The 23,648-nt window shown below is 30.8% G+C and overlaps 2 protein-coding genes across 2 annotated transcripts in view; both read left to right on the top strand.

Moving 5' to 3' along the window:
* Positions 1-23,648, top strand: part of LOC143237813 (unconventional myosin-Ie-like) — a 524,866-nt gene that overhangs the window by 498,167 nt on the left and 3,051 nt on the right. Inside the window, exons 15-17 of the mRNA XM_076477435.1 lie at positions 16,484-16,660; positions 17,164-17,359; positions 23,434-23,609. Coding sequence (XP_076333550.1) covers positions 16,484-16,660; positions 17,164-17,359; positions 23,434-23,609 — 549 coding nt within the window. The remainder of the gene's footprint in view (positions 1-16,483; positions 16,661-17,163; positions 17,360-23,433; positions 23,610-23,648) is intronic.
* Positions 8,160-13,705, top strand: LOC143237818 (unconventional myosin-Ie-like). The gene is made up of 5 exons (XM_076477450.1): positions 8,160-8,267; positions 8,552-8,721; positions 11,813-11,872; positions 12,834-12,919; positions 13,568-13,705. The coding sequence occupies exons 1-5, from the start codon at positions 8,183-8,185 to the stop codon at positions 13,608-13,610; spliced, it is 444 nt and encodes a 147-aa protein (XP_076333565.1). The 5' UTR covers positions 8,160-8,182; the 3' UTR covers positions 13,611-13,705.

Genomic DNA, 23,648 nt, shown 5'->3' on the forward strand with positions numbered 1-23,648 from the left:
ACAATGTAGGTCTGTAACTTTTGAACTACAGGTACTTGTTCTTTATAAACAATGTAGGTCTGTAACTTTTGAACTGCAGGTACTTGTTCTTTATAAACAATGTAGGTCTGTAACTTTTGAACTACAGGTACTTGTTCTTTATAAACAATGTAGGTCTGTAACTTTTGAACTGCAGGTACTTGTTCTTTATAAACAATGTAGGTCTGTAACTTTTGAACTGCAGGTACTTGTTCTTTATAAACAATGTAGGTCTGTAACTTTGAACTACAGGTACTTGTTCTTTATAAACAATGTAGGTCTGTAACTTTTGAACTGCAGGTACTTGTTCTTTATAAACAATGTAGGTCTGTAACTTTGAACTACAGGTACTTGTTCTTTATAAACAATGTAGGTCTGTAACTTTGAACTACAGGTACTTGTTCTTTATAAACAATGTAGGTCTGTAACTTTTGAACTGCAGGTACTTGTTCTTTATAAACAATGTAGGTCTGTAACTTTTGAACTGCAGGTACTTGTTCTTTATAAACAATGTAGGTCTGTAACTTTTGAACTGCAGGTACTTGTTCTTTATAAACAATGTAGGTCTGTAACTTTGAACTGCAGGTACTTGTTCTTTATAAACAATGTAGGTCTGTAACTTTTGAACTACAGGTACTTGTTCTTTATAAACAATGTAGGTCTGTAACTTTTGAACTGCAGGTACTTGTTCTTTATAAACAATGTAGGTCTGTAACTTTGAACTACAGGTACTTGTTCTTTATAAACAATGTAGGTCTGTAACTTTTGAACTGAAGGTACTTGTTCTTTATAAACAATGTAGGTCTGTAACTTTTGAACTACAGGTACTTGTTCTTTATAAACAATGTAGGTCTGTAACTTTTGAACTACAGGTACTTGTTCTTTATAAACAATGTAGGTCTGTAACTTTTGAACTGCAGGTACTTGTTCTTTATAAACAATGTAGGTCTGTAACTTTTGAACTACAGGTACTTGTTCTTTATAAACAATGTAGGTCTGTAACTTTTGAACTGAAGGTACTTGTTCTTTATAAACAATGTAGGTCTGTAACTTTTGAACTACAGGTACTTGTTCTTTATAAACAATGTAGGTCTGTAACTTTTGAACTACAGGTACTTGTTCTTTATAAACAATGTAGGTCTGTAACTTTTGAACTACAGGTACTTGTTCTTTATAAACAATGTAGGTCTGTAACTTTTGAACTGCAGGTACTTGTTCTTTATAAACAATGTAGGTCTGTAACTTTTGAACTACAGGTACTTGTTCTTTATAAACAATGTAGGTCTGTAACTTTTGAACTGCAGGTACTTGTTCTTTATAAACAATGTAGGTCTGTAACTTTGAACTACAGGTACTTGTTCTTTATAAACAATGTAGGTCTGTAACTTTTGAACTGCAGGTACTTGTTCTTTATAAACAATGTAGGTCTGTAACTTTTGAACTGCAGGTACTTGTTCTTTATAAACAATGTAGGTCTGTAACTTTTGAACTGCAGGTACTTGTTCTTTATAAACAATGTAGGTCTGTAACTTTTGAACTGCAGGTACTTGTTCTTTATAAACAATGTAGGTCTGTAACTTTTGAACTGCAGGTACTTGTTCTTTATAAACAATGTAGGTCTGTAACTTTTGAACTACAGGTACTTGTTCTTTATAAACAATGTAGGTCTGTAACTTTTGAACTACAGGTACTTGTTCTTTATAAACAATGTAGGTCTGTAACTTTTGAACTGAAGGTACTTGTTCTTTATAAACAATGTAGGTCTGTAACTTTTGAACTACAGGTACTTGTTCTTTATAAACAATGTAGGTCTGTAACTTTTGAACTGCAGGTACTTGTTCTTTATAAACAATGTAGGTCTGTAACTTTTGAACTGCAGGTACTTGTTCTTTATAAACAATGTAGGTCTGTAACTTTGAACTACAGGTACTTGTTCTTTATAAACAATGTAGGTCTGTAACTTTTGAACTGCAGGTACTTGTTCTTTATAAACAATGTAGGTCTGTAACTTTTGAACTACAGGTACTTGTTCTTTATAAACAATGTAGGTCTGTAACTTTTGAACTACAGGTACTTGTTCTTTATAAACAATGTAGGTCTGTAACTTTTGAACTGCAGGTACTTGTTCTTTATAAACAATGTAGGTCTGTAACTTTTGAACTGCAGGTACTTGTTCTTTATAAACAATGTAGGTCTGTAACTTTGAACTGCAGGTACTTGTTCTTTATAAACAATGTAGGTCTGTAACTTTTGAACTGCAGGTACTTGTTCTTTATAAACAATGTAGGTCTGTAACTTTTGAACTGCAGGTACTTGTTCTTTATAAACAATGTAGGTCTGTAACTTTGAACTACAGGTACTTGTTCTTTATAAACAATGTAGGTCTGTAACTTTTGAACTGCAGGTACTTGTTCTTTATAAACAATGTAGGTCTGTAACTTTTGAACTGCAGGTACTTGTTCTTTATAAACAATGTAGGTCTGTAACTTTGAACTACAGGTACTTGTTCTTTATAAACAATGTAGGTCTGTAACTTTTGAACTACAGGTACTTGTTCTTTATAAACAATGTAGGTCTGTAACTTTTGAACTGCAGGTACTTGTTCTTTATAAACAATGTAGGTCTGTAACTTTTGAACTACAGGTACTTGTTCTTTATAAACAATGTAGGTCTGTAACTTTTGAACTGAAGGTACTTGTTCTTTATAAACAATGTAGGTCTGTAACTTTTGAACTACAGGTACTTGTTCTTTATAAACAATGTAGGTCTGTAACTTTGAACTACAGGTACTTGTTCTTTATAAACAATGTAGGTCTGTAACTTTGAACTGCAGGTACTTGTTCTTTATAAACAATGTAGGTCTGTAACTTTTGAACTACAGGTACTTGTTCTTTATAAACAATGTAGGTCTGTAACTTTTGAACTGCAGGTACTTGTTCTTTATAAACAATGTAGGTCTGTAACTTTTGAACTACAGGTACTTGTTCTTTATAAACAATGTAGGTCTGTAACTTTTGAACTGCAGGTACTTGTTCTTATAAACAATGTAGGTCTGTAACTTTTGAACTGCAGGTACTTGTTCTTTATAAACAATGTAGGTCTGTAACTTTTGAACTGCAGGTACTTGTTCTTTATAAACAATGTAGGTCTGTAACTTTTGAACTGCAGGTACTTGTTCTTTATAAACAATGTAGGTCTGTAACTTTGAACTGCAGGTACTTGTTCTTTATAAACAATGTAGGTCTGTAACTTTTGAACTACAGGTACTTGTTCTTTATAAACAATGTAGGTCTGTAACTTTTGAACTACAGGTACTTGTTCTTTATAAACAATGTAGGTCTGTAACTTTGAACTGAAGGTACTTGTTCTTTATAAACAATGTAGGTCTGTAACTTTGAACTACAGGTACTTGTTCTTTATAAACAATGTAGGTCTGTAACTTTTGAACTGCAGGTACTTGTTCTTTATAAACAATGTAGGTCTGTAACTTTGAACTGCAGGTACTTGTTCTTTATAAACAATGTAGGTCTGTAACTTTTGAACTACAGGTACTTGTTCTTTATAAACAATGTAGGTCTGTAACTTTTGAACTGCAGGTACTTGTTCTTTATAAACAATGTAGGTCTGTAACTTTTGAACTACAGGTACTTGTTCTTTATAAACAATGTAGGTCTGTAACTTTTGAACTACAGGTACTTGTTCTTTATAAACAATGTAGGTCTGTAACTTTTGAACTACAGGTACTTGTTCTTTATAAACAATGTAGGTCTGTAACTTTGAACTGCAGGTACTTGTTCTTTATAAACAATGTAGGTCTGTAACTTTTGAACTGCAGGTACTTGTTCTTTATAAACAATGTAGGTCTGTAACTTTGAACTACAGGTACTTGTTCTTTATAAACAATGTAGGTCTGTAACTTTTGAACTGAAGGTACTTGTTCTTTATAAACAATGTAGGTCTGTAACTTTGAACTACAGGTACTTGTTCTTTATAAACAATGTAGGTCTGTAACTTTTGAACTGCAGGTACTTGTTCTTTATAAACAATGTAGGTCTGTAACTTTTGAACTGCAGGTACTTGTTCTTTATAAACAATGTAGGTCTGTAACTTTTGAACTACAGGTACTTGTTCTTTATAAACAATGTAGGTCTGTAACTTTTGAACTGCAGGTACTTGTTCTTTATAAACAATGTAGGTCTGTAACTTTGAACTACAGGTACTTGTTCTTTATAAACAATGTAGGTCTGTAACTTTTGAACTACAGGTACTTGTTCTTTATAAACAATGTAGGTCTGTAACTTTGAACTACAGGTACTTGTTCTTTATAAACAATGTAGGTCTGTAACTTTGAACTACAGGTACTTGTTCTTTATAAACAATGTAGGTCTGTAACTTTGAACTACAGGTACTTGTTCTTTATAAACAATGTAGGTCTGTAACTTTTGAACTGCAGGTACTTGTTCTTTATAAACAATGTAGGTCTGTAACTTTGAACTGCAGGTACTTGTTCTTTATAAACAATGTAGGTCTGTAACTTTTGAACTACAGGTACTTGTTCTTTATAAACAATGTAGGTCTGTAACTTTTGAACTGCAGGTACTTGTTCTTTATAAACAATGTAGGTCTGTAACTTTGAACTGCAGGTACTTGTTCTTTATAAACAATGTAGGTCTGTAACTTTTGAACTACAGGTACTTGTTCTTTATAAACAATGTAGGTCTGTAACTTTTGAACTGCAGGTACTTGTTCTTTATAAACAATGTAGGTCTGTAACTTTTGAACTGCAGGTACTTGTTCTTTATAAACAATGTAGGTCTGTAACTTTTGAACTGAAGGTACTTGTTCTTTATAAACAATGTAGGTCTGTAACTTTTGAACTGCAGGTACTTGTTCTTTATAAACAATGTAGGTCTGTAACTTTTGAACTGCAGGTACTTGTTCTTTATAAACAATGTAGGTCTGTAACTTTTGAACTACAGGTACTTGTTCTTTATAAACAATGTAGGTCTGTAACTTTGAACTGAAGGTACTTGTTCTTTATAAACAATGTAGGTCTGTAACTTTTGAACTACAAGTACTTGTTCTTTATAAACAATGTAGGTCTGTAACTTTGAACTACAGGTACTTGTTCTTTATAAACAATGTAGGTCTGTAACTTTGAACTGCAGGTACTTGTTCTTTATAAACAATGTAGGTCTGTAACTTTTGAACTGCAGGTACTTGTTGTTTATAAAAAATGTAGGTCTGTAACTTTGAACTACAGGTACTTGTTCTTTATAAACAATGTAGGTCTGTAACTTTTGAACTACAGGTACTTGTTCTTTATAAACAATGTAGGTCTGTAACTTTTGAACTGCAGGTACTTGTTCTTTATAAACAATGTAGGTCTGTAACTTTGAACTACAGGTACTTGTTCTTTATAAACAATGTAGGTCTGTAACTTTGAACTACAGGTACTTGTTCTTTATAAACAATGTAGGTCTGTAACTTTTGAACTGCAGGTACTTGTTCTTTATAAACAATGTAGGTCTGTAACTTTTGAACTACAGGTACTTGTTCTTTATAAACAATGTAGGTCTGTAACTTTTGAACTACAGGTACTTGTTCTTTATAAACAATGTAGGTCTGTAACTTTTGAACTACAGGTACTTGTTCTTTATAAACAATGTAGGTCTGTAACTTTTGAACTACAGGTACTTGTTCTTTATAAACAATGTAGGTCTGTAACTTTTGAACTACAGGTACTTGTTCTTTATAAACAATGTAGGTCTGTAACTTTTGAACTGCAGGTACTTGTTCTTTATAAACAATGTAGGTCTGTAACTTTTGAACTACAGGTACTTGTTCTTTATAAACAATGTAGGTCTGTAACTTTTGAACTACAGGTACTTGTTCTTTATAAACAATGTAGGTCTGTAACTTTTGAACTACAGGTACTTGTTCTTTATAAACAATGTAGGTCTGTAACTTTTGAACTGCAGGTACTTGTTCTTTATAAACAATGTAGGTCTGTAACATTTGAACTACAGGTACTTGTTCTTTATAAACAATGTAGGTCTGTAACTTTTTAACTACAGGTACTTGTTCTTTATAAACAATGTAGGTCTGTAACTTTGAACTACAAGTACTTGTTCTTTATAAACACAAGAGATAGTAACAGTTAAGTCTAGTTTTTCCACAATTACATTTGATTAAATTCTAATGATAATTGGTACTAATCCCATTCACTCTCAGTGGTGGTTAAGTATATTTAGTAACCATATTAATTAGTAGAAGTGGTTACATATATTTAGTAACCATATTAATTAGTAGAAGTGGTTACACATACTTAGTAATCATATTAATCAGTAGAAGTGGTTACATGTGTTTAGAAGCATATTAATTAGTATAGTGGTTACAAATATTTAGTAACAATATTAATAAGTGGAAGTGGTTACATATTGGTAGTAACCATATTAATAAGTAGAAGTAGTTACAAATATTTAATAATCACATTAATTTTTCAAAGTAGTTACAAATGTTTATAGTAACCTAGTTAATTTCTAGTGACAGTTAAAAAATGTTTATATTATTTTAATTCTAGTGACAGTTACAAATGTTTATATTATTTTAATTCTAGTGACAGTTACAAATGTTTATATTATTTTAATTCTAGTGACAGTTACAAATGTTTATAGTAATTTAATTTTTAGTGACAGTTACAAATGTTTATATTATTTTAATTCTAGTGACAGTTACAAATGTTTATAGTAATTTAATTTCTAGTGACAGTTACAAATGTTTATACTAATCTAGTTAACTTCTAGTGACAGTTACAAATGTTTATACTAATCTAGTTAACTTCTAGTGACAGTTACAAATGTTTATAGTAATCTAGTTTACTTCTAGTGACAGTTACAAATGTTTATAGTAATGTAGTTTACTTCTAGTGACAGTTACAAATGTTTATAGTAATCTAGTTAACTTCTAGTGACAGTTACAAATGTTTATAGTAATCTACTTTTACTCTAGTGACAGTTACAAATGTTTATAGTAATCTATTTAACTTCTAGTGACAGTTACAAATGTTTATAGTAATCTAGTTTACTTCTAGTGACAGTTACAAATGTTTATACTAATCTAGTTTACTTCTAGTGACAGTTACAAATATTTAGAGAACTTGTATAGAAAAAAACTAATGATGTAGGTTATGTGATTCTTTGGTCCACTCACATCTCATCTTGTGGGTTTGAGAACACACATGAAGAGAACCACTTTCTTACAGATATTGCTTTTGTATAGCTCATTTCAATCCAACAAAACTCGCTGTGTTATTAATTTACTACTCATTTAATAAGTTTCTGTGTTATTTACCTACAGGTATTCAATTTTGACAAAGGAGACCTGGCCCAGTTGGCAAGGAGACATCAGAAAAGGAGTAATGCATATTTTGAATCATGCTGACTTAGAAAAGGATGAGTATCAGCTGGGTACAACTAAACTCTTTATCAAGGCTCCAGAATCAGTAAGTTTATTGTGGTATTGTTGTTCTCAAATATTATGTCCTGTTTGACAATTGATGTCTTTTCAGAACCTAGAAGCAGTGAATTAATTACCCTGAAATATTATGCCCTATTTAGTTACAGTGAGTCATATTGCAACCTCTATCAAAGCTTTATAATTAATAAGTTGATCATTATTTATTATTATTAAATATTATGCCTCGTTGTAATATATCCAATCATACTGTAGCTTCTGTCAACTAGTACTTTTATCTAGTCTATTTCTGTACGATGGGTTCTACTCTTTGTTTTGTTACATCCTTTGTCTTCTGACTGTTTCATTTCTTTACAACTCTAATATCACTTTAAAATATTACCAGTATATTTTCTTCTCACATTCTTATTGATGTAGTTAGTAATTCCAGTCAGCAGTCGTGCTATTATTAATTTTTACTTCCTGTTTCAGGAAATTTGTTTACTGTCACTTACTTTCATTAAGCATTTTAAGTCAGTTCTAGTGATTGTTTAAAGTAAATGTTATTTACCTAACACAAGTAGAATGAACTTACAATGTAAAGTTAAGTAGTGTATCACTATGTTTGACTGTAAGCAGTAATTTGTTGCATTTTAATAACATTTGGTATTTGTTTAGCTTTTTTTTTTTGGAAGAAAGAAGAGAAAGAATGTATGACAGTTATGCACGTGTGATACAGAAAGCTTTCCGACGTTATGTAGCAAGAAGACACTACATGAAACTGAAAACACAAGGTGGGACAATAAACCAAACATTTTGAACAGCATATGCAATGTAAACATATATATATATATACTTTCATTACATTTATTAATAAATATTGCTATAATATTTTGATTAATATTTAGCTGAAATATAACAGTCTAAAGGTATGTAACTTACACAATGTATTGTAGATGTCTTGAGTGAATCATGCAGACAAGAAACTGTTTGAAAACTGGTGGTTGTCTTAGTTTGCTATCAGTATTTCAATGTACTTTACTTTTTCATGTTTTACAAAAATCTTCATGTTTCTTAGCTGCTGATTTACTCTATGGAAAGAAGGAAAGAAGACGTTACAGCATTAACAGAAATTTTATTGGCGACTACATTGGTTTGGATGAGTTTCCTGCAATCCGTGTTCTTGTCGGAAAAAGAGAGCACATAGAATTTGCTGGCACAGTTAAAAAGTTTGACAGGAGGTTTAAGGTATCCCAAGATTTGTTGACCAGAACTATTTACATATTAATAATAGATTTTATCAAATAGCCAGACCAGGGTAACTTTTATGTTGGTATCAATGATTTTGTGAGTGAAAAAGTTTTAAAAAGAATCATTTTCTTGAAGCGTGTAGCTATTAATGAACCTATTATTATTATTATTATTATAGATAAATAAAAATAATAATGTGTGTAATATATATATATAAATTATAGATATATAAAATCAATAATACCTGCGTAATATATATTATAGATAAATAAAAATAGTATCTGTGTAATATATATATTATAGATAAATAAAATAATAATATCTGTGTGATACGTATAAATATATTTTAAAAGAAAGATAAGAAATTGGTTCAATTGTCACATGCATCAGTAACTGTATTTTCAGGTTGGGCCAGACATAGCAAAGCAGTTAGGGTGCTCAACTTGTTATCTGAGGGTGGTGGGTTCGATTTCCTGTAATACCAAATTTGCTCGCCCTTTCAGCTGTTGGGGCATTATAATGTGATTGTCAGTCCCACCACTTGCTGGTAAAAGAGTAGCCCAAGAGTTAACAGTGGGTGGTGATGACTATCTTCCTTCTCTCTAGTATTACACTGCTAAATTAGGGCTGGCTAGTTCAGGTAGCCTGTGTGTAGCATTGCACAAGCTTCCAAAAACAAACATACATTTTTGTGTCATTTCAAATACATATGTAAACTTTGAGTGAGTATAATGCAGTAGGGACAATAATTTTACTTTTCCTGTAACAGTAATTAATATTATAAATGTAACGCACTGTTATATACTCCAGTGATTGGCCTGTTCTGCATTTGTTTTTACTGATACCTTAAGCAGTTGCTGTGGATGTTTAGCTGTAAACATTCTTTTTGGTACTGAATGTAACAGATGTAGTGTTGATGACATTATAACACATGTAATGCACATGATCTTATGACACATATAGATCAGATGACATAATACATTCATCTGTGGTTTTACTTTGTGGTTTGCTTTAAAAGATACTGTACTTCTTTTGGTTTTTCAAGAAAAGTATATCTCAATCTCAAAATAAGAATTATTAACTTCTAGGTTAAAACTGTTGTATGAAGTTTGACAATTAACTTCTAGGTTAAAACTGTTGTATGAAGTTTGACAATTAACTTCTGGGTTAAAACTGTTGTATGAAGTTTGACAATTAACTTCTGGGTTAAAACTGTTGTATGAAGTTTGACAATTAACTTCTAGGTTAAAACTGTTGTATGAAGTTTGACAATTAACTTCTGGGTTAAAACTGTTGTATGAAGTTTGACAATTAACTTCTGGGTTAAAACTGTTGTATGAAGTTTGACAATTAACTTCTAGGTTAAAACTGTTGTATGAAGTTTGACAATTAACTTCTAGGTTAAAACTGTTGTATGAAGTTTGACAATTAACTTCTGGGTTAAAATGTTGTATGAAGTTTGACAATTAACTTCTGGGTTAAAACTGTTGTATGAAGTTTGACAATTAACTTCTGGGTTAAAACTGTTGTATGAAGTTTGACAATTAACTTCTGGGTTAAAACTGTTGTATGAAGTTTGACAATTAACTTCTAGGTTAAAACTGTTGTATGAAGTTTGACAATTAACTTCTGGGTTAAAACTGTTGTATGAAGTTTGACAATTAACTTCTGGGTTAAAATGTTGTATGAAGTTTGACAATTAACTTCTGGGTTAAAAATGTTGTATGAAGTTTGACAATTAACTTCTGGGTTAAAACTGTTGTATGAAGTTTGACAATTAACTTCTGGGTTAAAACTGTTGTATGAAGTTTGACAATTAACTTCTAGGTTAAAACTGTTGTATGAAGTTTGACAATTAACTTCTAGGTTAAAACTGTTGTATGAAGTTTGACAATTAACTTCTGGGTTAAAACTGTTGTATGAAGTTTGACAATTAACTTCTGGGTTAAAACTGTTGTATGAAGTTTGACAATTAACTTCTGGGTTAAAACTGTTGTATGAAGTTTGACAATTAACTTCTGGGTTAAAACTGTTGTATGAAGTTTGACAATCAATGAAAGTATAGAGAAAAAAAATTGAAACATTTTAAATGTTACAAATATTTGGATGAATTTGATTGGATATTCAGATGAATTTCTGAATTTTCTTTTATAAAACTATATTTAGAGGGAGAATTCCTGGACATTACAAAGGGAGAGAAAATACTACATTTGGACACACACAAAAAGACAGAACAAGAAACAGAAATTGTGAAAGAAAAGGACAAGAAATAAAATAAAATAAAGAATAGAATGAAACAGAACATGAGCCTAAAGATCTCACATAACACAAGCAAGACTGTGTTTGTGATCCATTACAGACATGAAACTAAAGATCTCACATAACACAAGCTAGACTGTGTTTGTGATCCATTACAGACATTAGCCTAAAGATCTTACATAACACAAGCTAGACTGTGTTTGTGATCCATTACAGACATGAGCCTAAAGATCTCACATAACACAAGCTAGACTGTGTTTGTGATCCATTACAGACATGAGCCTAAAGATCTCACATAACACAAGCTAGACTGTGTTTGTGATCCATTACAGACATTAGCCTAAAGATCTTACATAACACAAGCTAGACTGTGTTTGTGATCCATTACAGACATGAGCCTAAAGATCTCACATAACACAAGCTAGACTGTGTTTGTGATCCATTACAGACATGAGCCTAAAGATCTCACATAACACAAGCTAGACTGTGTTTGTGATCCATTACAGACATGAGCCTAAAGATCTCACATAACACAAGCTAGACTGTGTTTGTGATCCATTACAGATTTATGTATTATAATAGAAAGACACTGATATTTAGAAGTACAGTGAAAAGAATGCTTTTGAGTTATCTTTCAATTTGTGAGTGTAAGAATATTATGGTGGGTTTGTCGTCATGTATTAGCATAGTGAATGATTGTTAAGTTTCATTTCATTGCTAACTTACCAATGTTAAATTGCAATTTAAGATTGAATTTGAATGAAGTTGCTAAAAATATTTGTGGTTTTTCACTCATTGACTCTGTTATGTTTGAAATTTTATTTGTTAGATCACAAAACGAGATTTGGTATTAACACAAAAGTGCCTTTACCTCATTGGAAGAGAAAAGGTTGGTATAACTTTTAATGTAATTTGGTTTGGATTAAATTAACTGGCTTTATAGGAGTAAACTTGTGTCACTTGTAATGAAGTGGAATTGAAGCTACCAGTAACTCTCAAAGTCCACAGAATACTAGTGAAAATGTCATGTCTTGCTCGTGTTATACATATTTTTGTAAACACAGATATTACTTAAGAGATTTGATGAAGAATAAGAAATAATTTCTTTCATATTAAAAATTTTAAAACTTTTGTGTGATGTATGTAATAATTTTAGTTATTTTGATACTAGGGTAGGATTTTCAGTAGGACGTGAAAAATGTTTCTGTTAAAAATTAATTTAATTGTTCTAGAAATGGATAATAACTAGAAATATATTAAATATGAAAGGGAACTGCTATTTGTATCACAGAAATCTGTAAATCACTATCCAATGTTTTAAAAGCAAATATTCCTTCTTGAAGGTTAAATTTCTAAATAATGTAAAGAAGTGATGTCAATCTTCCAAAAATGTTTTCATGTTTGTTTTAGGCTGGGCATGACCAGGTGGGTTAAGGTGTTCAACCCGTAATCTGAGTGTCGCAAGTTCAAATCCCCGTTGCATCAAACATGCTCGCCATTTCAGTTATTGGGGCATTATAATGTACTGTCAATCCTACTATTCATTGGTAAAAGAGTAGCCCAAGAGTCGGCAGTGGGTGGTGATGACTAGCTGTCTTTCCTCTAGTCTTACACTGCTAAATTAAGGATGACTAATACAGATAGCCCTTCTGTAGCTTTGTGTGAAATTCAAAAACAGACATGTTTGTTTTATATAATTTGTACTTCGTTCTGTTACTAGTATGATAGTGTTGTTATTTGTGTGTTTTCAGTAATGATTTTTAAAACAGTTAAAGATTTTATTACTTTTCTCATGTTTAAATTCATAAATATTTACATAAAGTAATGATTGTTAACTTCTTTCATATTAGGTTAAAAAAGGACCTGAGAAAGGACTTGTGAAAGAAGTGATTAAAAGAAAAATCGAACTTGAAAATATCAACCAGATATCAGTTAGGTACATATTTTCATTTCTTTTTATGTGCATGCATTAATTTTTAATGTAAACATTATAAAGGTTTAACAAAGTTAACTTTAGTTGAACTTTTAACAGTTTTTTCCCTTTTAACATAAAATTTTCCATTAGTTCTGTGTTTCTATGAAAAAACTATTATAATGATTAAAATGTTTGAAGTAAAATGATTCATTTTAACTGTTCCTAAACAGAATTTACAACTAAATAAAGGCATGAAGGTATTGTGTTCTATCTGTTACAATAAGATTGACTTACACATATGGTAATCACAGTACATTACTGTGTCCTTTATTAATGAATCGATTTTGTTTTGGAAATTTACCAAATGTTTACACTTACAACTGTTAATTATTTCTTCCACTGAAATGGTACTTCAAAGAACATACCTCTTGTCTTCATGATTAAATTAAAACTGTTTAAATAAAATAAAAGTAAAGTTGGATCTTTCCTGGCTACTTGTTTCTGGATAAATGTTTTTGCTAACTCAAGGAAAACCTCAACATGGAGCATTAGCAAAATAAGGAACACTCTAGCATTGTAATTTATTTTCTATATCACAGTTGCTTGTTTTATGAGACAGAATATCAGTTGCTAGAGAAAACTTAAGTTATATGGAATTCCCTCTTACAGCACACATCAAGATGACTTGTTAGTCATTCAGGTGAAAAAATGACTATGACAGTCTTCTAGAATGTATGTTTAAGACAGAACTTTTGACTGTGCTTGACAAAACCTTTCATAAAAGGTTTGAGAAAGCTTTGCCTCTGAGTTTTTTCTGACAGGTAAGAATTAATACTAAAGTGTTTAAAAGGAATAATTGGGCTATCATAATTTGAAATGTGTTTTATATGGAACTTTATATGTGCAGATGTAGTAAGTGAATTAATAACCTGAAATGTTTGTTCTCAAAGATATAGAAGTTGTTGAATAAAGTACTCTATTATTTACTGTTTTATAGTTGCTTGCGTAACTATACCACACACACGGAGACATGTGTATACACACCTGGTAGTAATGTGTAATGTGTAATTACAAAATGAGAACATAACGTGTATAAGTCAACAAAACTTATCAACAACCACAAAACAATGAAGTGAAAACATTTTAAAATGTAATCCAAAAACTCGCAAAAAACAACGTCAAAAACCCATTACTTGAAATGTATACCAGCATATAGCTATTACACTTTTTTAAACAGGTTATATGAAAGTTCATGTTTGTTGATAGAAATGTCTAAGACATTTAGTTTATTTTTAATAGGTGTGAGTGAAAATCGTTTGCATACAAAGAAGTTGATAAAAAGTTAAATACCATTCATGACCAAATAGTTTTTGTTTTGTTTTTTTGGCATGTTTGACACCTGTACATTTTTAAATTAAGTTTTAATGTAGATATATAAACAGTTATTTTCTATGTGTTTTTTATGATGTTCTCCTTCGTTTATCCAATAGGTTTTTACAGTTTATAGTTTCCATTACTGTCAAAAACTCAGAATGAATTTCAAGGACAGAATCATTTTTAACACCATATAAAGTTATTCCCACTTTGGAAGCATTGTACATTAGTTTCAAGGAACTGTTATTAGTTCAATGTGGATATCTTAAAATTTCACTGTATATCCCCATGTACCTAATGCTTTTATAAAATATTTGGTAGTTTATGTAATAATGGATGTTTGTTAGGTTTTTATACGTCTTGTTAGATTAGGAATTTCTTATACAGACTCTGTTTACGTCACAGCATGCAGTTCCGTGTCAAGAAAGAAGGATTTGTAGGGGGAGGAATGAAACAAGTTAAAGTTTCGACAGGTCAAGGAGATTTAACGGTGATGAGGCCTACTGGCAACATCCTTTTGGTTTACATTGGTGCTGGATTAGCAAAAGATACACGTAAGACATAATTGTTTTCATTTTTTTACGTTTTTGCATGAATTAAGTATAAAATGTGATTATGATACTTGTACAGTTGCTGTTGGTAAACTTGCTTTTGCTGAGTGTTAAAAAAACGTTAAGATATAATAGTATTGATGGGTATGTACGGTAGATACTTTAGACTCTTCAACTAATAATAAGGAGATGTACTCTGTAGAATACACAGTAGATTCAGGAGGTTAATTGCATTCTATTTGAATAATTTATTTTTACTAATGCAGTGATATGTTGCTGAAAAACGTGAGTCAGTACACCAGAGGCAATCTGTAACATCTCTACACATTTGACAGATAATTCTTGATTACTCAGTGACATGATAAGTATTCATACAGTGAGATATTTTAGTATACAGCCAAAGAAAAGAAGGGAGCATTCAATATTTTCTACAAAATTAGAAAACTACTCTTTCATCTACTAAGTAAAAACTGTAGTTATCAAAGAGAATCTTCCAACCCCCTTGTGGTGAATCTGGGACCATCTTGTACAGTTAACCAAATATTAAACAAGTATTTAAAATAAACAGAAACAAACTTTCAACCATGTGTCTAAAGAAACAGCTCATTCTATGAGAAATATGACTGAAAAAATTGTAATCTCGATAGTTTCACTTAACCAAATACATTTGTTGAGTCATCCATGGATGTTCAACAAGCACATATGGGTGTGATGGTTGGGTGTTCGTATACCTTTGGCCATGTAGTGTATTTGTTAAGTCATCCATGACACATTTGTGCTCTTTGTTTATTTAAGTGTGATCTTGGAGGTCAAAGGTTACATCCTATGAAATATCTGTTTATAGTTTACCATAATATTTGGTCTAAGACAGACTTTGCCATATCTGCTGAAGCTGTTTCAATGACATTATGTGGTTAAAAAGCAGTGGTCATCGGATTAAACACAATCAGTGACAGTACAACTATCTCTCAGAGTAACATAAGAAATGATCTTCATAATTTCATCTTGTTCTGTACAATAAAAGAACCTTCCTGATTGTTTTATGCCATTGTTAAACATTCTGTGAACAATGTTGATTTTGAAGTTTGCTAAGTCACAACCATGAAAAAAAACAAGCTCGAATTCTACAAGATAAAAACTGTGGTTATAAACTGTGAAATAAACCTTTAAAAGTGAAGAAAGGTTGTTTCTTAACATTTTATGTTGAGAATGTTTTGTGTACATTAGAAATTTCATGGCCAAAAGCCAAGAAATTTCTTTAATATCTCATTGTATTATTAATAATGTCTACTGTAAACTTAACACTTTCTATTTTGATAAGTTTTATGTCTGTTCAGTTATCAGCAGAGAATGGCTTAGTGGGTTAGCATGCCAAACTGTGAGTACGAGGGTTCAGATTTCTGTCTTGATAGTGCAAAAGTAGTGTTATAAAATTGAAAGTTAAATCCCACAACTCCATTTAAGTATTTCAAGAGTGTGAGATGTTGACTAGCCACATTCCCTTTAGTTTATCAGTTGAAATTTAGGATCAGCTGTTGAAGCAAGTAGCCCTAGTACTTTGTGTGTTGTAACATGCTGGAGTTTTTTTGTTTTTGTTTTAAACTTACTGACAGACAGTTAGTGTCAAATTCTAAGAATTCTTGACCATTTTACTCATTAGGGCCAGGACTTCGGCAGTCAGTAGACCACAACTTAAACCAGTTTAAATCTTCAACGAGAGGTTTGCGTGATGTACAACCACCGAAGTCAACGTATCAACATCTCAGGAGAGCGCCTCCTCCTCCTAATTTTCCCCCACCTCCTGTTCCTGAGGAAGAAAGGACATCATCTACACATGGTAACAATAATAATTCAAGTAAATCTTCGTGGTAAATTTTCATGAGTAGTTTAGAAGTTCTCCCCTAACATAAAAATAAAAAACACCTACTTTTTCAAATTTTATTCTGAAGCTTCTCTGTAGTGTTTCCAACTGAATTAATTTTAATTAATTAATTAATCACCATTGTGATAAATTTCACTAAAAATAGTTTTCAGATTTAGGAATTTTTAGAAAGAGCAAAATGTTCAGTAATCAGCTAAAATAAGTAATATAAATAAAATAATTTATGTTAACAGGAAAATAGTTTTCAATTACTTGTGCTTCTTATTGTAATTGAAAATGCAACATCTCAATTTTACCTTTTATATTCTTGATAATTTCCTAAAAATTCATCATAGAAGTTTTAATTTTTTGGTGAAAAAGGTATGAAAAATTGTTATAACCTATTTAGTATCACAAAGGTGACACTTTTGGATTATTTAAAGGTGTTTGGTTAGAATTTCTATAATATTGACTTACAGTTCCCTCTACTGGTGCTAAAGGAAAGGTACGAAGTACAAACATCAGGCATAACTCCAACACAGTACCTTTTTTACCTGAAGGCTTTACACAACAGATAGCTCACCGATTGAATCAAGCTGTTATATCAAGACAGACAAGTGCCTCTAAAGAAAACCAATGTGTCCAGCAAGTTTTACCAGATGCTGGAATTTCAAAGTAACTAATTTAATCAAAGTTTATATTTAGCTTCACAAGCTTTAAGTAAAATTATAGAAGTTGTCATCAACAAGTGGTCACACTGCTCAACTTTTGAAAATTTATATATATCTCAATATAATTCCCAATAATTTGACATGAAAATGTTTTGTTTTTCATTAATATGATATTTTATAATTTTAAAAGATGAAAGTTCAGTGATTTTAATGTAGTAGTTTCAGTGTTTTATTTTTAGGTGTAGCAATGTTTGATTACTTCAGTAAATCTTACATTGTTTACAACTTCTATTCTTTGTTACGTTAACACTTAGCTGCAGTATTCTTAATGAAATTAGGAATCCCTAAAATATCTTTGTTAACCTGAAGATGATCTTTGAAGGTCAAAACATTGTTTTCTCATGATCAATAAATGTATTAATACCCATTTCAGCTGTTCTGAGATATGTTGTGTAGACTTAAATAGTGCATGAAACATTAAATGACACGATGAAAACATCAATAATAGTGAAAACAAAAGATATTTAACAAAGCAATATGTGGTTGTGTGTGTTTTTATAGTAGTAACACTATCATGGTTGTGTGTTTTTATAGTAATAACACTATCATGGTTGTGTGTGTTTTTACAGTAGTAACACTATCATGGTTGTGTCTTTTTATAGTAATAACACTATCATGGTTGTGTGTGTTTTTACAGTAGTAACACTATCATGGTTGTGTGTGTTTTTATAGTAGTAACATTATCATTACATTATGGTTGTAATACTATCATGGTTGTTTGTGTTTTTATAGTAGTAACACTATTGTGGTTGTGTGTGTTTTCGTAGCAGTAACATTATCATGGTTGTGTGTGTTTTTATAGTAGTAATACTATCATGGTTGTGTGTTTTTATAGTAGTAACATTATCATGATTGTGTGTGTTTTTATAGTAGTAACATTATCATTACATTATGGTAGTAACACTATCATGGTTGTGTGTGTCATGATAGTAGTAACACTATCATGATTGTGTGTGTTTTTATAATAGTAACATTATCATGGTTGTGTGTGTTTTTATAGTAGTAACATTATCATTACATTATGGTAGTAACACTATCATGGTTGTGTGTGTTTTTATAGTAGTAACATTATCATTACATTATGGTAGTAATACTATCATGGTTGTTTGTGTTTTATAGTAGTAACACTATTGTGGTTGTGTGTGTTTTCATAGTAGTAACATTATCATGGTTGTGTGTTTTTTTATAGTAGTAACACTATCATGGTTGTATGTGTTTTTATAGTAGTAACACTATCATGGTTGTCTGTGTTTTTATAGTAGTAACACTATCATGGTTGTGTGTGTTTTTATAGTAGTAACACTATCATGGTTGTATGTGTTTTTATAGTAGTAACACTATCATGGTTGTCTGTGTTTTTATAGTAGTAACACTATCATGGTTGTGTGTGTTTTTATAGTAGTAACACTATCATGGTTGTGAGTGTTTTTATAGTAGTAACACTATCATGGTTGTGTGTGTTTTTATAGTAGTAACACTATCATTATCATGGTTGTATGTATTTTCATAGTAGTAACATTATCATGGTTGTGTGTGTTTTTATAGTAGTCACACTCATGGTTGTGTGTGTTTTTATAGTAGTAACACTATCATGGTTGTCTGTGTTTTTATAGTAGTAACACTATCATGGTTGTGAGTGTTTTTATAGTAGTAACACTATCATGGTTGTGAGTGGTTTTATAGTAGTAACACTATCATGGTTGTGTGTGTTTTCGTAGCAGTAACATTATCATGGTTGTGTGTGTTTTTATAGTAGTAATACTATCATGATTGTGTGTTTTTATAGTAGTAACATTATCGTGATTGTGTGTGTTTTTATAGTAGTAACATTATCATTACATTATGGTAGTAATACTATCATGGTTGTTTGTGTTTTATAGTAGTAACATTATCATGGTTGTGTGTGTTTTTATAGTAGTAACACTATCATGGTTGTATGTGTTTTTATAGTAGTAACACTATCATGGTTGTCTGTGTTTTTATAGTAGTAACACTATTATGGTTGTGAGTGTTTTTATAGTAGTAACACTATCATGGTTGTGTGTGTTTTTATAGTAGTAACACTATCATTATCATGGTTGTATGTATTTTTATAGTAGTATCACTATCATGGTTGTGTGTGTTTTTATAGTAGTAACATTATCATGGTTGTGTGTGTTTTTATAGTAGTCACACTCATTGTTGTGTGTTTTTTTATAGTAGTAACACTATCATGGTTGTGTGTGTCATGATAGTAGTAACATTATCATTACATTATGGTAGTAACACTATCATGGTTGTGTGTGTTTTTATAGTAGTAACATTATCATTACATTATGGTAGTAATACTATCATGGTTGTTTGTGTTTTATAGTAGTAACACTATTGTGGTTGTGTGTGTTTTCATAGTAGTAACATTATCATGGTTGTGTGTTTTTTATAGTAGTAACACTATCATGGTTGTATGTGTTTTTATAGTAGTAACACTATCATGGTTGTCTGTGTTTTTTATAGTAGTAACACTATCATGGTTGTTTGTGTTTTTATAGTAGTAACACTATCATGGTTGTGTGTGTTTTTATAGTAGTAACACTATCATTATCATGGTTGTATGTATTTTTATAGTAGTAACACTATCATGGTTGTGTGTGTTTTTATAGTAGTAACATTATCATGGTTGTGTGTGTTTTTATAGTAGTCACACTCATGGTTGTGTGTGTTTTTATAGTAGTAACACTATCATGGTTGTGTGTGTTTTCGTAGCAGTAACATTATCATGGTTGTGTGTGTTTTTATAGTAGTAATACTATCATGGTTGTGTGTTTTTATAGTAGTAACATTATCATGATTGTGTGTGTTTTTATAGTAGTAACATTAACATGGTTGTGTGTGTTTTTATAGTAGTAACATTATCATTACATTATGGTAGTAACACTATCATGGTTGTGTGTGTTTTTATAGTAGTAACATTATCATTACATTATGGTAGTAATACTATCATGGTTGTTTGTGTTTTATAGTAGTAACACTATTGTGGTTGTGTGTGTTTTCATAGTAGTAACATTATCATGGTTGTGTGTGTTTTTATAGTAGTAACACTATCATGGTTGTATGTGTTTTTATAGTAGTAACACTATCATGGTTGTCTGTGTTTTTATAGTAGTAACACTATCATGGTTGTCTGTGTTTTTATAGTAGTAACACTATCATGGTTGTCTGTGTTTTTATAGTAGTAACACTATCATGGTTGTGAGTGTTTTTATAGTAGTAACACTATCATGGTTGTGAGTGGTTTTATAGTAGTAACACTATCATGGTTGTGTGTGTTTTTATAGTAGTAACACTATCATTATCATGGTTGTATGTATTTTTATAGTAGTAACACTATCATGGTTGTGTGTGTTTTTATAGTAGTAACATTATCATGGTTGTGTGTGTTTTTATAGTATTTACACTCTCGTGGTTGTGTGTGTTTTTATAATAATAACACTATCATGGTTTTGTGTGTTTTTATAGTAGTAACTATCATGGTTGTGTGAGTTTTTACAGTAGTAACACTATCATGGTTGTGTGTTTTTATAGTAGTATCACTATCATGGTTGTGTGTGTTTTTACAGTAGTAACACTATCATGGTTGTATGTGGTTTTATAGTAGTAACACTATCATGGTTGTGTATGTTTTTATAGTAGTAACACTATCATGGTTGTGTGTGTTTTTATAGTAGTAACATTATCATTACATTATGGCAGTAATACTATCATGGTTGTTTGTGTTTTTATAGTAGTAACATTATCATGGTTGTGTGTGTTTTTATAGTATTTACACTCTCGTGGTTGTGTGTGTTTTTATAGTATTTACACTCTCGTGGTTGTGTGTGTTTTTATAATAATAACACTATCATGGTTTTGTGTGTTTTTATAGTAGTAACACTATCATGGTTGTGTGAGTTTTTATAGTAGTAACACTATCATGGTTGTGTGATTTTATTGTGGTAATACTATCATGGTTGTGTGTGTTTTTACAGTAGTAACACTATCATGGTTGTGTGTTTTTATAGTAGTAACACTATCATGGTTGTGTGTGTTTTTACAGTAGTAACACTATCATGGTTGTATGTGTTTTTATAGTAGTAACACTATCATGGTTGTGTGTGTTTTTATAGTAGTAACACTATCATGGTTGTGTGTGTTTTTATAGTAGTAACATTATCATTACATTATGGTAGTAATACTATCATGGTTTTTTGTGTTTTTATAGTAGTAACACTATTGTGGTTGTGTGTGTTTTCATAGTAGTAACATTATCATGGTCGTGTGTGTTTTTATAGTAGTAATACTATCATGGTTGTGTGTTTTTTATAGTAGTAACATTATCATGGTTGTGTGTGTTTTTATAGTAGTAACATTATCATGGTTGTGTGTGTTTTTATAGTAGTAACACTATCATGGTTGTGTGTGTTTTTATAGTAGTAACACTATCATGGTTGTGTGTGTGTTTTTATAGTAGTAACACTATCATGGTTGTGTGTGTGTTTTTATAGTAGTAACATTATCATGGTTGTGTGTGTTTTTATAGTAGTTATACTATCATGGTTGTGTGTGTTTTTATAGTAGTAATACTATCATTGTTGTGTGTTTTTATAGTAGTAACACTATCATTATCATGGTTGTATGTTTTCATAGTAGTAACACTATCATGGTTGTGTGTGTTTTTATAGTAGTAACACTATCATGGTTGTGTGTGTTTTGATAGTAGTAACACTATCATGGTTGTGTGTGTTTTTATTGTAGTAATACTATCATGGTTGTTTGTGTTTTTATAGTAGTAACACTATCATGGTTGTGTGTGTTTTTATAGTATTTACACTATCGTGGTTGTGTGTGTTTTTATAATAATAACACTATCGTGGCTGTGTGTGTTTTTATAGTAGTAACATTATCATTACATTATGGTAGTAATACTATCATGGTTGTTTGCGTTTTTATTGTAGTAACACTATCATGGTTTTGTGTGTTTTTATAGTAGTAACACTATCATGGTTGTGGGAGTTTTAATAGTAGTAACACTATCATGGTTGTTTGTGTTTTTATAGTAGTAACATTATCATGGTTGTGTGTGTTTTTATAGTAGTAACACTATCATTATCATGGTTGTATGTGTTTTTATAGTAGTAACACTATCATGATTGTGTGTGTTTTTATAGTAGTAACACTATCCTGGTTGTGTGTGTTTTTATAGTAGTAACATTATCATGGTTGTGTGTGTTTTTATAGTAGTAACACTATCATGGTTGTGTGAGTTTTTATAGTAGTAACATTATCATGGTTGTGTGTTTTTATAGTAGTAACACTATAATTACCTTATAGTAGTAACACTATCATTACAAAAAATTGTTATATATTATATTAATTTGAATCGGTTGTATAGATCAGAGGCCACATTTGGAGTATTGTGTTCAGTCTTGAACTCCTAACCTTTGGAAAGACATTGAATTGTTGGAAAAGGTACACAGTTGTTATTATGATACGTGGAATAGAAAAGTGGTTGAATTAAGAAAAGTTTCCTGTTTTCTGTTGAGAACAGTCAGAAGGGATCTGATTGATTGGTAGTGTTGATGCATTATCTTGTTATTCCATTTCGTGGACACAAATATACATTTCGACAAGATAGGAGTCACCTTCACCTATTACTGCTTTAGTTTTGTAATAGGGAGGTTGAACAAGTTGCCTTCAAAGGTTGTAGATGCAGTGAGTTATGGGAAAGGTTGATAACTGTTTCAATAATAGAAACTGATTTTGAGTTGTTCTTTTTTACTTTAGTCCAATGGATAGAAAAACCAAAATGTTCGTTGTTGTCCTTTAATTACACATAACATGTTGTGATTTTTTTTATTCTCGTGAAAGCTGTAGTAATAAAGCTGATGTTTTAAAGGGCCTGCCCAGAAGTGTTTTAAATAGATTTTATTTATTTACCTAAAAAAGAAAAAAATTGATAAAAAACACTTTTGTTGGTAAATTATTATTTTGTTTTCGTTTTAGGATTAAGAGACAGAGTATGAGAGAAAACAAACCTTTACCTGGTGGTGGAAAACCCAAGCCTCCAACAAAACCTAAGCCTGCCTTACCACAGTGTAGGACTCTATATGCTTATGATGCACAAGATACCGATGAACTGTCTTTTGAGGCTGGAGTTTTGATAGGCATTGTAAAACAAGGTGAGGTTACAGTGAATAAATTACCACTAGAGGTAATAT

Source organism: Tachypleus tridentatus, chromosome 2 (assembly GCF_004210375.1).
Source record: "Tachypleus tridentatus isolate NWPU-2018 chromosome 2, ASM421037v1, whole genome shotgun sequence".
Taxonomy (NCBI): domain Eukaryota; kingdom Metazoa; phylum Arthropoda; class Merostomata; order Xiphosura; family Limulidae; genus Tachypleus; species Tachypleus tridentatus.

Coding starts and splice junctions, on each gene's coding strand:
- LOC143237818 (XM_076477450.1), top strand. CDS start 8,183: ATGTATGACAGTTATGCACGTGTGATACAGAAAGCTTTCCGACGTTAT. Junction 8,722..11,812: donor AGTTTGACAGGAGGTTTAAG/GTATCCCAAGAT, acceptor TTTATTTGTTAG/ATCACAAAACGAGATTTGGT. Junction 11,873..12,833: donor ACCTCATTGGAAGAGAAAAG/GTTGGTATAACT, acceptor CTTTCATATTAG/GTTAAAAAAGGACCTGAGAA.